The following is a 17,354-nucleotide window of genomic DNA, read 5'->3' as shown; positions in this document are numbered from 1 at the left end:
GAGCCTTTCCCTCAAAAGGCAGTGCCTGGAACTCCTAGTCCACTCCTGGCATCCACCCTGGCCCTGCCCTGCCCTCCTCAGAGCCCCACTTGCCACTCCACCTCCCGGGCCCTGCCTCAAGGCCCATACCTTGGAAGGCATCCTCGATCTCCTCAACAGTGGGCTCGGGCTGGTTCCGAAGCAGCGTGTACATGCTCATGACGATGCCGGGGGTGCAGAACCCACACTGCGAGCCGTGGCTTTTGGCGATTCTTTCCTAAAAGGGGCAGATGACGTAGACACCTGTGTTGCAGAACCCCTCCCAGGCTCCCTCATGACTCAACTGGAGCCAGCCCACGTCAACAGGCAGTGTAGGGTAGCAGACCGCATGAAGTCACATCGTAGTGCCGCCACTTCCCAGCTGTGACCTTGGCCAGGTTACCAAGCCTCACTAAGCCTTGTCTATAGGTTTAGGACCATCCTAGCACTTAGAGGATTCAGTGAGATCATTCACGTAAAACTCTTCACATCATCCCTGGCATAGAGGAAGGAGTCGACCCATGGGAGTTACTCATAGGACAGCCCCCTCAAAGAACCACGACTGTTAAAGCCAGAGGGGCTTCCCACCCTTCATTCCCTTCACCAGAGAGAGAAGGAAGCAGGCTCAGAGATTTAAGAGGTGTATGCAAGATCACACATGGTGAATGCAAGAGCTGTGTCAGGTTCTTTTAGCTACACTACCCCACAATCCAAAATCAACCAAATGAACGCATCTTATTCCAAATTAGAATGCTGCTGTATTCTTATGTGAAGGCAATCCTTGAAGTCCAATGGGTGGGGACTTAAGAATTGGGAAATGTGTGAGATAGAATTCACTAAAAGCATTGAATGTCACAGAATTTTCATTCAAACCTGCAAGATTTTTATTACAAGGAGATTCTCCTCATCTACACTATTTTTTAATCTCTGGGAATCTCTCTTGGAACTTACATTAAGTAAAATTGCTAGAATGTTGTATCCCCAGTGCCTAGCATGGATAGTCATTCATTTGACAGATATTTACTGAGAAATTATTATGTACCAGGAGTGGTAAAGGTACTGGGGACAGAGGGTGAAGAAGAGAGATGAGGTTCCTGGTCTCATGAAGCTCATATCCTAATAGGGGAAATACTGACAAAAACAAAGAAGAAAATTTGAGGTGGAGGTCAGTGCTATGTAGAGAATTAGTACAAGAGGACATGACCCAGAGTGACTAGTGGCTATTTGGAGTGGTTAGAAAAGCCACTCTGAAAAAGTGACCTTTGAGTTGAACTTAATGACATAATTTGGAGCAAGGAAGAGTGTATCCCAGGCAGAGGGAACAGTGAGTGCAAAGGCCCTGAGCACAGACAGTGCAAAAGTCTGATGCACTAGAGCTGCTGAAAGGCGAGGGTGGATGGAATCCTGAGACAAGGGAGGTCAGCTGGGGGAATAGGCAGCAGCCAGTCCATGCAGCTCTTCATAAGCCAGGGTTAGGGATCTGGATTGTTATTCTGGGTGTGATAATGAGAGACCTTTAAGAGGAATTTCAGCAGGGCTTGATATGATTGAATTTGTGTTTTTAAAGAATCAATCTAGCTGCTGGGCAGGGAATAGTTGTAGGGGCAAGAGAAGAAACAGAGAACAGGACACTAAAGTGGCCTAGGCAAGAGGAGATAGTGACTTAAACCAAACATTAATGGGGGAAACAGAGAAAAAAAATGATTTCATTGTAAAGTTTGGAGGTAGAGTAGTTACTATTTCTGGATGGATTGGGTGTGGTGTATCAGAGGAAGAATCATAGGTGACTCCTAGATTTTTATCTTGAGCAATTGGGTGGATGCTTTTGCCACTGACTCAGATGGAGGAAGACCAGGGAAGAAAGAAGTTGGGGGGGAAATAGGGTTTTGTTAAGTTTGAGATTAGACATCCATCTAGTGATTCAAGTAGGCAGCTGGAAATAGGAGTCTGGTCTCTGAGGAGAGGTCGAAGCTGAAGATACAAAGATGATGCATTCACATGTAGATGGCATTAAACTCACCTCAGGAGAGTGTGAAGGTGGAGAAGAGATGGGGCCCAGGCCAGAGCCCAGGGTGCTGCAGCAATTAGGGACTGAGCCGAGGAAGAGCTGTACATGGTGCAAGCATGGAGGTAGGAGGAAAATGAGGAAAGTGTGGTGTTGTAGAAGCCAAGAGAAAAACATAAATGGACAAGGGGAAGTGGAATCTACAGCTTATTTGGAGCCAAAAGAAGTACATCAGGGATAAGGATCTGTGCCATTGGAAAGAGAGGGTTTTCGCCTCATTGTATGGATAGGATCCCTGTGTTTAAACGGTTTATTCTTTCTTTCATCTATGTTTCAAAGAAAATTACAAGCCCTCATTAATCTTCTCACATCTGCTGCAGGTTGGACAAGTTTAGTAATCTGCCCTTTTCCTGCCTAGGAAGCAAAGACATGGCAGTGAAGCAATACCACCCCACCGCGCTCTGACCCCACGTGACTGGCCCAAGATGCTCCCTCCAGGGAGTATAATTAATTTGTTCAACTGGCAACCCTGGCTCCAGACTCACATAAGGGCACAAGGGTGGCAGGATCTGAATGACACAGTCAAGGGAAGATTAAGAAAAGGGCCTGGTTCAGGCACCTTCCGTGATGCAACCTCCTAAGGACCTCCTGCCTCAGTTTCCCTAAACGTAAGTACCGGGAACAGTGGCTTTTCCTTCCCACTGTGCTCTGCTCCCACATGGGCTCCATTCCACCTTGTCTACGAGCATCCTTTCTCTCTCCACAAAGCCCTCAGACTACTGCCCACTCTTCCCCAAAGTGTTCCCAATTTCGCTTCATCCTCAGGTGGCTGATACCATCAGCGAGAAAGCACTGGTCAGACACCCATGTGTCTCTGTTCTCTGACTCAAACCTTGCTAACCTCCATTTTAATGAGCCCATGTCTATAGGATCCATGGGTGGAAGGTGAGAGGTGCAATGAAATTACCACCAGAGGGAGCAGGGAGTAGGTGGGTTTTTCACCAAGGGGCACAGAGCATTTGGAATCTTCAATCTGAGACGGCAAGGGGGCTTCCTAAGCCCACTCGGGCACAAGGTGAGGAAGTTCCCCTGCCCCTCCGCCCTCCAGCTCTGACACAGCTGGACTTACCAGCCGCCAGATCCAGTTGACCTCTTGGTTCCCATGGGGCATGCAATGTCACCATCCACCCAGACACAGGAGGGAGCTTCAGGCTCGGGTGCCTCCACTTTCTGCCTCACAGCCATCCCCTCACCTCCAAGAGGATCTGGGGAGGTGGCTGGGCCAGAATGCCACCTTTGCCCGGGCAGTGACACTCAGCCCAACAACCCAGAGCAAGTCTGCAGCCTTGGTCAGAGTCTCTGGTTACCTGCACAGGATGCAGCCTCGTCTTGGTACTTCCGATTCCTTCCACAGTTGTCACGGCAACATGGTGCAAGGAGCAGATGGGGGCCAGGCAGGCATTGGCAGAAAAGTGACTGGAACCCAAATTAAGGTCATTCCATTGACCACTCAGGTCATCAGAGCAGACCTGAGTGCAGGGTCTAGGAGATCTGTGATGCCTGTGTCACTTCTCTTCACTCTACATTATGTTCTTGTCTTTTCTACAGGTGTCCTCACCTCTCTACCCAAGACTCTGCGCCCGAGCCCCTCCAGCGTCCTGTGGAGTCAGACATCGGTGCACCCTAGGCCTCTGAGCTGGAGCATGGGAGCCAGGGTCACTTTCAGCTGCCTCTTAGCCCAACACTGGAGGCTGAGTCAAGAGGAAGCTTCTGGCAGTTTCCAGGCCCAAAATGTGCTCCTCTCTCTGCAGGGCTCATCCTTAGCCACTTCAATTTCAGAACCTCCTGTCACTTTTGCTTCTCTGCTTTCACTCACCTCCATTTCTCCCATTCCTCTGTGGGAAGAGGGAGGGGAAATCCCCAGGTGACATGGGACACCAACCCCTTAGAAATAGCTTCCCCACATCCATCCCTTTATTCATCGCTCATTCACTCATACAGACAACATCAGTTACTGAAGGCCAACCAAGTGCCAGGCACCCTGCTGAGGGCTGAGGAAATAAAGGTGAATAAGATGGAATCTTTGTCCTCTAATAGCTTGCCTTCAACTCAGGAAAATAGAAGCCAGTGTGAAGATGAAATTTAAATATTTTACGGTAAGTGTTTCAGGAGGGCTATGCACAGGGCCCCATGGCACCAGCAGAGACAAGGGGCACCTAACCCAATTTTGGGAGGTCAAGGAAGGCTTCCTAGAGGAGGTGATATTTTGCCCAGTCCTAAAGTGCTAGTAAGAGTTGGCCAGGTAGAGAAGTCCTTGAGAAAAGGACATTCAAGATGGGAAACAGCTTCTGCAAAGACCAAGAAATCAATGGGCGTGGAGCATTGGTAGTTCACAATTGTTTCTGCATGAACAGAGTGCTGGACCCACGAAGAGAAAGAAAACTGGAGAGGGAAGGTGGGGAAAACTGAAGGACCTCACATGTTGAACAAAAAGATTGGACTTTAATTTGGGGGCAATGGAGGCCTACTGAAGGATTTCATGGGATGTGATATAAGTCTGAATTGTAAAAAGATGATTTTTTTCAGCAGTTCAGAATCTTGTCCATATTTATAAGCCAGGAAGATACTTCCTAAGACATCATTCTATAATATCCCTCTTCATGATCAAAGTCTACTTAGAAACACAGGGGCTTACACATATATGCACACACACGCACACTCACTCAAAAGCTGACCCCTGGATAATAGTCCTCAAAGGCCATCAGCCAGCAGGCAAAGGATACATGATCTTGTCCTGGAGACGATCATACTTGGAAAGCATCACCGTGCAAGCCCCACAGCCGCCTTCTCCGCAGCCCAGCTTTGTCCCTCTCAGCCCCACTGGATGGTCAAGGGTTAAAGAATATGAACTCAGAGAAAAAAAATGTCTTTGTTGGGCTGCTGGGAAATGTCTGGACTGAGCTTCGAGTGAAGAACCATTCGTCCACACACAGGCTCAGGCACCTCAACCCGGGAGGCAGCAGACCCACACGGCCTCCCATTCAGACAGGCTGTCCTGCATCCGGGGAAGCAGGGAATGAGGCCAGTTCCATTGTACAGAAAAGGAAAGGCACCAGCGCCCATGTGTCACCCCCTGGGACTGGAGTTCCACTGTTCTCCAATCCTGGAGATTTTCTTGGGATCAAGGTCTTCTAGGTGTGGTCTTAACAGTCCCCCAACCCTGTGGTCTCACTGGGCAGGTAAATCAGGCCCCTCAAAGACTGAGTATGTGGGCCAGCCCTCACAGCACCCCAGCTGGTCATGCAAGGAAGCCACTCAAGCCAGCATGGGACTTGCTGAGTTCGGCTTCCCTCATTCCCCAGCCAAACCTTTTGGACTGATGAAGTCCAGGGACCAAAGTTAAGGCTGGACCAGGGGCTTCTGAATATCCATCCCATAGGATGTGTGAATGGAAATTAAAATGAAGATATTTTTGAGGTCAGAAACCAATATTGGAGCCACCTCTTATATATTGGGGGAAACAAAATCTCTGATACTTTGTGTTGAAAAGTGCCTAACTAATAGGCTATTCTGGAGAACAGCAGTTATGGTGGCCTCTTTCCCTGGGACACACAGGCTCCATTGCTGCTTTTCCCTCAGGCCCACAGGCCTCCAGGCCATCTATCTTCCTACTGAAGATGGAAGGAGCTGAGGCTATTATCCCTGGTCACTTCCCTAATTTCAAGATAAAATTAATAACTAACAATGATAAAGCATCTTCTACTTGGAAAGCAGCTACACCCATGGACCCGTTTGATCGTCACTATAATGTGGTTAGCAGGTAGGGCAGGAATTGCTGAAAGAAAGAAAGAGAGAAAGAGAGGGAGAGGGAGGGAGGAAGGAAGGAAGACAGAGAGAGGGAAAGAGAGAGAGAGAGGGAAAGAGAGAAAGAAGGAAAGGAAGGAAGGAAGGAAGGAACGAAGGAACGAACAAACGAATGAACGAACGAATGAACAAAGGGAGGAAAGACTGAGACCCAAGATGTAATGTGCTCCCTGCAAGGTGACAGTCACTTGTGTTACCTTGAGTGTCAGGGAACAAACACGGCCATCTGACTCCTCCCCCACCATGCTGCTGCTTCTTTTAAAGCACAGCTGGGGAGGGATCTCTAGATCTCGAGTTATTCTTTTCACTAGTCTGGACGTATGAGATCAGCAGTGTAGACCACTCTAGGGGCACATGAGGATGAATGGAAGCAGCCCGAAGTAGTCTAGAGGTCTTCTGCTAGCCTGGGCATCCTTCTGGAAGCCAGGGTGGAAGTCAAGGCTAGGGTCTTCTCTCTTGCCTGCAACTCCCACAAATCAACTCTCAACACAGGCAGCAGCAAGCCATGAGGACTTCATATTTACATGCCAACTTTCAGGTTTGGATTTCATTTGAGATTTGGCCTTTAAACCAGCCAACTGCTAGGATCAGGAATTTCTGAGGCTGTCAGGTCTTCAAAACTGTATTAGAAATCTAAAATTGACGTCAATCTCTAAAAGTGAGACTCTCTTTCCAGACCACCCAGGTAGATGGGCTGGAAATGGAGTCCCATGCAGTCCCCTGACTCCACTGAGTGACTCCAGGTCTACAAAAAACACCATCAGGTCCATGTGCTGTGAACCTCCAGACCTGCCCCCGCCAGGTCAAAAATCCAGGACAAAGTACACTAGAGCCAGCCACTATCTGATAGGAGGTGAAAGAACCAGAGGCAAGGCCATGGATTCCAGGCTGGCTTCTGAGGGTGCTGAAACGATCCTTTGTTGTTCCAAAGTATGTCGCTGCAAGGAGCCAGCGGACATCCCTGCCTCTGGGAGTCACAGGGGTTTATAGACAGAGGTCAGGATGAGTATCATTCTACAACAGACCCCTAGAGAGTTTCCAGTGTGGGTGGGAAGTTCAGAGCATGGCTCCCGGCTTCAGTCCAGGTCTGCCAGCATTTGCCCAGAACACACGAGGGGGAGGTGTGTCCCTTACCACATCCAGCCTCACTTCCTCCTCTGTTAAAGGGATCGCTGTGAATCAGTGAGACAGCCTACATAAATCACCTTGAACTCCACCCATATGCAGTCAGTGCCATTAATGTTAGCTCCTATGCTAGCTTTACTGCTGGTTTTGTTCCAGGGCCTCAGAATACTTGCCTACTAGGAAAGAACAGAAGGGATGGGGGCTCTTACAGAAGCCCTCCCCACTCTGGGAGCACAGCAGCACCCCAACCCTGCTCAGGAGTCCCCCACCCCATGCTTCCCAGTGCCTGCCATTCCCACAGCGGATGGTGCCTCTACACGATTCCCACCTCCGGCATCCTTTCCCCAAAAAAATACCCCTTCCCCTGACTTTCCCTCCACCTTCGCAGAGCTAGAAACCCTGCCTGGGAAGCCCGTTTATGTATTAACAAAGGTCCGCTGAGGCACACCCTGCTCCTCCTGGGGGTGGGGGGAGGGGAATGACCATGAAGCTTGCCAGAGCTAAGGAGGGTCTTTTGGAGCTGCTTGTTTTACAGGCCCAGGGTAAAACCTTGGCATTACTAGAACCTTAAATGCAGGAGACTTAAAGAACATCAAGAACCATATTCTTACTCGGCAGCTGAGAATTTCAGACCCACCAGGCTCAAATGACTTCCCAGGGTCACAGAGCTACCTACCAAGTGGCAGAGTTGCAACTAAGACACGGGGGTCCAGAGCCCTAACCCAGTGCTCTTTCCTCTGCACTTCACGGCCTCCAGACCAGTCACTAGCAAATGGCGTAAGGCCCAGAGAATGAGTCCCCAAGTGCTCCCTCTCCCTCACCCCTGCTCCAAAGTCAGGATACATTTTCTTCTCAGGTAGGCCAAAAGGGTTGTTTCTGGATCTGCATTTTTCTCCACCACCTATAAAAGCAAACACCAAAGAAAACTATATCAGAGGTATACTTAGTCATCGTCTCACCCAAGAATTTGTAGAGTTAATGGCGATGTGCTACATATATCATGAAAACGAAGGTGTTTTTCTTAATTCTATAAGATGAGCATATTAGCTGCAAGCCAAATCGTGTACCTGCGGACACGCTGCAATTGTAAAATTCTGCATTAGTGCTCAGCTCTGGACCCACCACAGAGCACTTAGGTACGGCGCCAGCCGTGCTGGGCTGACCAAGGCAAAGTTCCCTTCAAATTGAACAAGTCATTTCATTTCCAGCTGCTGGAACACATTTGTGAACGCCAGGGACAGCTGGGAGCGGTGGCATGCAGACCTCTGGCTTTGCATCCTGGAGGGTGGACTCTCAGACAGTGGACGGCCAGTCTGCCGACCTGTGCTCATAGCAGAGTGTGGTCTGCGTTGGGTCATCACAGTCAACAGCACTAACACAGGTTAGAAATGGAGGAGAAATCTCAAACCAAAGGCCCACAAACAGAATGTTCAATAAGGCAGAAAGTTTGTCCATGGGGTGTGGTGCTAGTTTCAGATGCAAATCATCAAAGGAAATCTATGAAAACCTGTTTCACTTCTCCTCATGCATCATCAAGCCTAAAAGGGTCTGGGTGATTGGGATGATTAAGGGGAGAGAATGTGTGATAAGAGTTTCTTTAGAGAGACCTGCATGATGAGTCTCACATCTTCCTAAAGTAGGAGGAGGAGGTATCTGCCTCACACCTCCGACTTCATGAGGGGCTTCTATAGCCCTACATGTAAAGCTCACATGCTGCAGGGCATATGGTGGTCTGGCTTAGCTAAAAGATAGAGAAAGTCTTACCAGACAAGGTGAGGAAGAATTGTAGTGTAAGGATTGATGTGCACTTCCAGAGTTTGGAAGAGCAAAGGATGTGAAATTGTTGTGCCGTGGACCTAGCACAGGCCATATGTGAGAGAGAGAACGTGCTTGGAGGTGTTTAAATCATTCCTGAAAGACTGACTACAGGAGGTGATGCGACCTCCATCAGAGTCTGTGTGGAGTGGACCTCCCAAAACTGGAGGCTGAGGGAGAACAGCCAGACTGAGAAAACAGCCCCCCACACCATGTCATGAGACTTGCAATTGAAGGTTCCCAGCAGTGGGAAGCCATCCTACACCAGCACCTAGTAAATAAGACCTTTCTCACTACCCTCTCCTCTCTGTCTTGAAATGAAACTGTGTTTGGCAGCTTATAATTGCCCATAGGATTTTTTGCTCACTAAGAGTAATCCAGAAGGTCATGAAACTACCAAAATTTACCCTTTGAATAAAGTTTAAAGGAAAGCGGAAGATAAAATTAATTTTCTTTTATGATGACACCCCACAGGTACAGCTTGTTCAAATTTTCCTGATTACGAATTTCACACAAGGAGTTGTTTCTTTTCTCTTGGAAATGAAATCGTAAATGCACAAAATAAAAATCTTTATTACCTTTTTCATAGACGGCAATAAGGTCCTCTTAGTTTTTACTAAGAGGCTCCTGCCTCCCCTTCCTCCTGCCCTGCTGCTCTCCGTTTATCACATCCCGTCAGTTCTCTGCTCAGTGCCTTCAGTGACCTCCCACATATTCAAGGTAGCATCCAAGTTCCTTAGGCTGTCTTTCAAGACCCTTTTCAATGTGTCCCCAGTCTTCATTTTCAGCCTGTCCCCCTCCTGCTTCCCTGCCAAGCTGGTCTTCATACTCCAGTGAAAATACAACTTAAACCTTCTAACTCCTGTGCCTTTGGCCATTCCATTCCTCTTTCACCTGCATCTTGACTTATTAGAAGACCCCAAACACTTCCCTATCACCCCAGCCACAAGTGGTCCAATCTTCCTTGAATTCCTCAGAGAATGACCAGACCACTCTCATGGCATGGCTGCAGTGTTTGTCCCAGCAAACTCCACAGAACCCTCTCTCAAAAGGATGCCCAAAGGAAATGTGTATTCTAAAAGAAAAACACTGTGGGGAAGTGAGCTTAGGAGATGCTGGGTTAAACAGATTGCTCTGGTAAAACTCAAGCACCAAAACAAATAATAGCCATAGTGGATTACAAACCATTAACTAGAATTGAAACTCATAAGTCCAAACCGATCATAAATAAATAAACAAGCAAGTAGGAGAGAAAGGAAAGTTCTTCCTGACAGAAGAATACCAACTAGTGGCCATTTTGGGTGGCCATTTTGTAATTCAGCACAATAACTGATCTGGTCAAGAATTATGGATGGATGCTGCAACTAGCAGATGAAAGTTTGATAATCAAGGTATTTACATAGTCCCAAAGTATCTTCTCACAGATTATTCATTAATTATAAAGGGAAAAGAATAATCTTACAGTGGAGATTGTAAGATTACTGGTGGACACCACCTTAACTGAGTGATCAAAGTTCACATCACAAATAATGGGGAAAACCGATAACATGTGCTTCCTGATATAATCCACCAAGAAAGACATGTCAATTCTCTGGTATCCTGCCCAAAATGCAGACTCTGAGTCTAATTAGAAGAAAGCACGACAAGCTCAAAATGAGGGACATTTAAAAAAATAATGGCTTGTTCTCTTCAGAAACATCAATGTCACAAAAGACAAAGGAAAGCTAAGGAGCTGTTCCAGATTAAGGGAAACTAAAGAGATATGACAACTAAGTACAAGGCATGATCCTGGATCCTGGGATTGGGGGGTGAAAGCCATAAATGACTTTACTGGGAAACTTGGAATAATGCTCTGCATAAAGTTTATAGATTAGACTAGTATTATATTAACACTAGATTTCCTGATTTTTATAATTAGATTGTGGTTATGTAAGAATACACTTATTCTTAGTTTAAGGGATAGAGAAGTATGATATCTAAAATTTATTTTTTATACTTATTTATTTTTCATTTATTCACTTGGTTGCATTGGGTCTTAGTTGTGGCATGCGGGCTCCAGAGCATGCAGGCTCAGTAGTTGCGGCAAGTGGGCTCTCTAGTTGTGGTGCATGGGCTCTAGAGTGCACAGGCTTAGTTGCCCTGCGGCATGTGGGATCTTAGTTCCCTGACCAGGGATTGAACCTGCATCCCCTGCATTGGAAGGAGGATTCTTAAACACTGGATCACCAGGGAAGTCCCTGATATCTGAAATTTATCCTCAATGGTTCAGAAAGAAAATTTTATACTTTATGTATTTATTCCAATTAATTACATGCATAAATATATATATCATTATGTATTCATATATCTATATATCTATTTATATGTATAGATCTATACACATGTATGTATACTTAAAGAGAGGATGTTAAAGCAAATGTGGCAAAATGTTAGGTGTTGAATTTGGGCAAGTCTATTTAATATTTCTTTGTATTCTTCTTGCAACTTCCTTGTAAATTTAAAATACCTTTAAAGTACAAAGTTTGAAAAATAACTTTCTTTAGTAGAGGGTTTCTCAGGGTTTTAATAGTCATCCATTCATTCTGCCCACATTAATTGGGCACCTACTATGTGCCAACACTATACAAAGTGGTCTAGGAATATCTAAGAAGAGTATCTGGTGGGGATACTTTTCTTTGAAATACATTTTGGAATATGGTACCTTACCTAATCACAATTCACTTTGCCAACTAGTTCATAAACTCCTGAATGGTAAGTGCCTGGTCTTAGAGATTGTATTCCTCCAGTGCATATGTGTCCCATAGGCTCAGGCCTGGGAGGAGCTTGTAAATGTTGATGACATGGGTAGGTGGGTGGGTGAGTGGGTGACTGAGTGAGTGCTGTTTCATCACTGACCGCTGCTTCTCGTGGGGGTCACTCCTGGACACCTTCAGCTGCACCCTACATGCCGAATCTTCCCAGACTCCTCTACGGGCCACCATCTCCACTAACCAGAGAGTGACTGTTCAGAAAAACAAGAATCCTGTCCTCCAAGAGGACGGTCACTGCGGTGATACCAAAATCCTGGGCAGCTCTTTCCCTTCGACTCTGACTCTAGATCAGATGTGGAAACCATAGTCACCAAGGCCTGTCAGCACTACAGAAGGCCCTTGAGGTATTTGATCATTTACATCTTACACCCTCTCCAGGACCACAGCGAGTGAAGACAGAATCCTGGACAGTGGTCTGAAACAGGGAGAGTAGGAAGCTCATATTTAAGAGTGAGTCACCAAGTACCAACAGCTTCTTTGGTAACCTCCTCGCACAATATCTGGTAACAAAAGATCTAGAATATCTTGGGAATAGAATTGGGAAGAAACTTACAGCTGTCTTTATTTGACTGGGAATTCCCTTGCTTGGTCTAGTTTTTATAGCGCTGCTTTCACCTCATCCCTCCTTGCATTGCCTCACCACCTTTCCAGCAGATTCTCAAAAGTCTGCGTGTTGGGCTTCCCTGGTGGCGCAGTGGTTGGGAGTCCGCCTGCAGATACAGGGGACATGGGTTTGTGTCCCGGTCCGGGGGGATCCCACATGCCGTGGAGCGGCTGGGCCCTTGAGCCATGGCCGCTGAGCCTGCGCGTCCAGAGCCTGTGCTCCGCAACGGGAGAGGCCACAGCAGTGAGAGGCCCGCATACCGCGAAAAAAAAAAAAAAAAAAAAAAGTCTGCGTGTTTATAAAATTAAAAGCACTGATATTCATCACAGAAACCTGTAGTAGTAGAAGCTTCAAGAGATAGTAGGGTTTGGGGCCTCCCTGGTGGCGCAGTGGTTGAGAGTCCGCCTGCCGATGCAGGGGATACGGGTTCGTGCCCCGGTCTGGGAGGATCCCATATGCCGCGGAGCGGCTGGGCCCGTGAGCCATGGCTGCTGAGCCTGCGCATCCGGAGCCTGTGCTCCGCAACGGGAGAGGCCACAACAGTGAGAGGCCCGCGTACCACAAAAAAAAAAAAAAAGAGATAGTAGGGTTTGATGTAATGATACTATCTACAAATTTTAAATTGCTTTCCTAAGGTGAAAATAAAATACGTGGGGAAACAATTTTCACCAAACCAGATTCACCTTGAAATGCTTGCTTCTAGATCTGGTGCATCATAGCAAACTGTCCCCAAAGAAGAACAGAAGCTTGTACCGTCACACGTGAACTGATGACTTAATAAATAATCAAACCTTAGGGTGAGACTGACTGTGCTTTGGAAGTCACTGAATCCGTTTGCTCACCCAATATAAAAATTGCTTAGAAAAATGCCACGAAGATGCCACTGTGTAAGTAATGGGTCGAGAAAGCCAATTCAACAACTGTTTCTTAAATCTCTACAATGTAATTGCTGAATGTGACAAAGTTGTTGGAATTCTTGGCTGCAAGTCTCACAGCCACCAACAAGGAAGATTTGCCCTGCCTCTTAGTTTGCTACCAGAGGCCAATCCTGAAAAGAAGTCGGCACAGAGAGACAGCTCTGCACCTGGAAGAGCACAGCTGACCCCAGTTCCCAGGGCCACCCAGTGATACCACTCAAACTGAATCCAACAGTCCTGGGAGCACTGACATTGTGACAGCTCATGGGATTCCCCTGCTACTCACCCAAATATATCCTGACAATTTAAGCACTAGATGCATTTTAGTTCTTGAAAATTGCCTCCAAAGTCACCCAGTTTCTCAACTCAAAATTGCCAATGTTGCAAAACAAATAAAATTGCTCTGACGACGGGGTATAATCATCACTCATACTGTGCACACGGCCATTCACAATGTGCAACCAAGGCTACCCTTTTACTGTCGCTTTCCTTTCCAACAAGGGAGCTGAAGCAGATGCAAGCACCTCAACACCTGTGTAGGGAGAGCAAGTGGACAGTGGAGACAATGTGATGTGCTTGCCCCCTCTCCTCCCTGCACCTGCATTAAAATCTGCAAAGATTCTCACCCTGCCAGTGCTGCAAGGACTGGTACCCTTATTGTAAGACCGCCCTCTGCCCTACCATCCCCACCTTCCCTAGGTCCCTGTGGACCAATGAAGTTAATCCAAGTGAGCAATTTTTATCAAAGTAAGAGGTTTGCAATATTTAAATGTATAACTAAGTGTGGGGTGGAGGTGGAGGAGAAAATCGTGCCCTTTAAGAAATAAAAACTGCGGCTTGCCACAAGATGTCAGTATATGTCCTCACACAACTTAGCTGTTACATTTACACAGATAAATATCAGAATCAAAGCTGTGTACATCTTATACCCTGAGATTTGCAAGAAAACACATTCTTGCTCCTTTTCTCAGTAAAGAAAGCAACAAAAGCTTTAGGATACATTTGATTAAACACAGAAATGGAGGTGACCTCCAATCTCACCTAGAACCCTGTCCACCTTTCTCAGCTTCCTGCCAGTGTCTCTATTACCGCGAAGAGGTGGCAGGGAGCACGGGTAGAGCTCACAGACGCCTTTCTTCTCACTTCCCTCCCCATCACTGCTTTGCCCTGTGAGTATCTTGACTGTGTTCTAACCCTGAGAAGGTCTTCTTTCCCCAGTGTTACCCCAAATGCAGCAACAGCTTTGAAGGAAGAGAGAGAAAGAAAGAAGGCGAACAAATAAGGGAGAACACAAAAGAGAGAGAACAAGAACAGGTCTTTTCCAGAGGACACACATCCCTCCCGGGGATCAGGGAAACCAGAGAAAAGGTCAGCTTCTGCTTACCTTTTTGCCATTCACAAAGAAAACCAACTCATCTGCTGTCATTGTCACGGGTTGGGGGTCCCTGAACTCCAGGTACCTTATGCCCAAGAGGCACTGCCAGTTATTACTGCTCTGCAACTTGAAAAATACGCCTCCCAAAAAATGAAATGAAGTCAGCCGATGGGAGGGACCAAGCTCAGAGCTTCGGAGCATGGAGAGTTCTTGGCAAAAGACAGCCGTTTACATAATCAAGGAAAATGCAATCACACACAGCAAATCACACCCCCAACACCTGTGTGGAAGAGCACAGAGGAAGACACAGGCAGATATCAGCAAGGAGGATGCCTTGGTGCCAGATGACTGTGGGTCTTAGGCACCACCCTCACAGAACCTGCTTCATTCTCCCACTTGCTGAAGACGGAGAAGGCGGAAGGGCCATGGTCATAGTGACAGTCATGGCAATAGAGATGATTCACACCCTCCGCGTCTACACTTGTCATTTTACCATTTAGGTTTACAGCAACCCAGACTCAGCACTTACATGCAGGCCTCACTCTCCCAGAGCCTGGAGGGGTCTGGGGTCATAAGAGGCAGAGTCCAGTTATTCAGATGCAAAATCTTGCATTTGACCTCAGCAGCTCTCTTATCACTTTCAGAACTCACTTATTTTCATCCTGTAAATGGGCAAATGAATGACATCAAGAGCAAAAGGCTGAGTGACAAATGATGTATTTTTGGAAGTGCTTCGTAAATAAGCAAACAACCAAAATTTTTATTACTATTGCAAATGTATTCTCAACAGCACAGCAAAAATAATCCTGATAACAAAACACTTTTGAGGTTTTCCTTTTGTTTCTCTTAGGGAAATACCCTTGATTAAATTGTCAGAATAACTCATAAAAATATTTCAAAATACTGTACCAAATAAAATGTGCATATCTCATAGGCATAGGCTAAATTAATACAGAGCTGAAAACCTTCCCCCATCCAGTCTCCATTAACTCCTGGTATAAACACACATGCATATCACCCACCCAGGCAGCACCAATGGGCTCTAAAGTCCAGCGCCCAACTGCCCCTCCCAACTCTCTCTCTCTCTCTCTCTCACACACACACACACACACACACACACACACACACACACACACACCAGCATTCTCTCTGGTCTTCGTCTACTAAGCTAGCCTCTGTGAAGTAGGTCACTTCCCCTACACCCCTTGAAAGATATGAGCGGGGAAGAAAGCAGTACTGGGCAGATGTGCTTGGTACAGAAAAAATCTAGAGAAACTGAAGACTGCCAGGACAACCACCATGTTATCAACACAATGCCACTCTCCACAACAGACTTTATTTAAGCAGGAGATGAAATTCCACTTGTAGGGTGGCTAATCATCCCAATTTGCCCCCAACTGTCTTGGTTTTAACACTAAATCCCTGGCAAATCCCTCAGTCCAAGGCAAACTAGGATGATTGGTCAGCATAAAACAGGGGTTCTTAACTGGAGAAGGGGGATCTTCATCCCAGGAGCCTTTTTGGCAACGTCTGGGGATACGTCTTGTTGGCAGAAATCATCAATAATCAATTAATAATAATAATAATAATAGAAGAGAGTTTTATTTGAGCCAAACTGAGGACTACACTCCAGGAGACAGTGTCTCCAATAGTTCCAGAGAAACATGGTTTTCAGAACAGTTTTATACCTTGTCGGAAAAAAGAGCATCTAACATGACAAGAGTACATCCCTTCATGGTTTCAGAAAAGACAGATCAGCACATACACAGCACATTTACTGACAGATCAGTAAAGCCCTGGCACCTAGGAAAGGAGACCTATCATCAAAGGAGTACCAGCACTGGGGGCCCAGGAAGGGAGGCATTTACTATTTATCTTTAAAATGGACAGTTTTACTTCTGGTCAATGCAGCCTTTTCTTTATCAGTTAAAGCAGGTATACAACGTATATTTAATAGGTCACAAAACAGGCTGTTCTAGTTAGCATAAAGTTAAATCATGTATATGCCAGAATGACTTCCCCATACCTCAATATGTGAAACTTTCTTCCATCTTTTCCTTCTTTTGATTGAATAAAATCTTTCAAAAGAAAGCAGTGATGACCAAACTATTTGTCCCTTGATGCCAGAGTCGTTGCTGCCTGTCCAACATGTCCCTCAGTGCTAGGACTTCCTCTCTTTTTCTTTTTTCTAGGAGAAGAGTTGCCTAATTATTCTCATTGGGGAGTAATTAATTAATCAACCAAAGTAAACACAGAGGTATATGATGATGGATAAACATAGGCTATATTATCAATTGTATCAAATTGTTGCACAAACTTTATACATGTGTTTGGAGCAGTCAACTTAGAGCAAACAGTGATACATGTCACGAGTACCTTGATAGCAAGGAAAAGAATAATAATACATACTACAGCAATGAAAATCGTCTATAAAGCAAAACAGGAAAAAAAAGGCCTATTACTGAGGGAAGCTAACCAAAGAGATTATTTAAAGGGTTAGTTTCCCATACACCTTTTAGCCTTTTTGCCTTTTGGGAATTTTTTTTCTAAGTGTATGCCTACTTTTCCACAGGTGTTGATATAAGTGCAACAAGTAACGTGAGCAATAGTACAACAACTCTTGTTAAGCCAGCAGAAAATCTAAGGCAAACTTGTTATCAAATACTACTTGGGCTAAGGAGTTTAGGGATGTCTGTTGTGCTGCAATGCTTTTTGCAGTGTCCTCAGCTATTTGACCAATGGTGACTGATAGATTTCTGATCACCTCTCTGCTTACATATACTCCTGCACTACGAATCGAGATTCCCAAAAGACTTTCCCA

The 17,354-nt window shown here is 46.0% G+C and overlaps 1 protein-coding gene across 1 annotated transcript in view; it reads right to left on the bottom strand.

Moving 5' to 3' along the window:
- XDH (xanthine dehydrogenase) overlaps positions 1 to 14,584 on the bottom strand; it is a gene marked incomplete at its 5' end in the record, with an annotated part of 61,738 nt that extends 47,154 nt beyond the window's left edge. Inside the window, 5 exons of the mRNA XM_079721510.1 lie at positions 130 to 256; positions 3,391 to 3,499; positions 4,807 to 4,903; positions 7,856 to 7,913; positions 14,543 to 14,584. Of these exons, the coding sequence (XP_079577636.1) occupies positions 130 to 256; positions 3,391 to 3,499; positions 4,807 to 4,903; positions 7,856 to 7,913; positions 14,543 to 14,584 (433 nt within the window). The remainder of the gene's footprint in view (positions 1 to 129; positions 257 to 3,390; positions 3,500 to 4,806; positions 4,904 to 7,855; positions 7,914 to 14,542) is intronic.
- Between the last annotated feature and the right edge of the window lie 2,770 nt (positions 14,585 to 17,354).

Source organism: Hyperoodon ampullatus (genome assembly GCF_949752795.1).
Source record: "Hyperoodon ampullatus genome assembly, chromosome: 15".
Classification (NCBI taxonomy): Eukaryota; Metazoa; Chordata; class Mammalia; order Artiodactyla; family Ziphiidae; genus Hyperoodon; species Hyperoodon ampullatus.
Note: the sequence above shows the minus strand (reverse complement) of the source record. Positions and strands in the feature narration are given on the sequence as shown.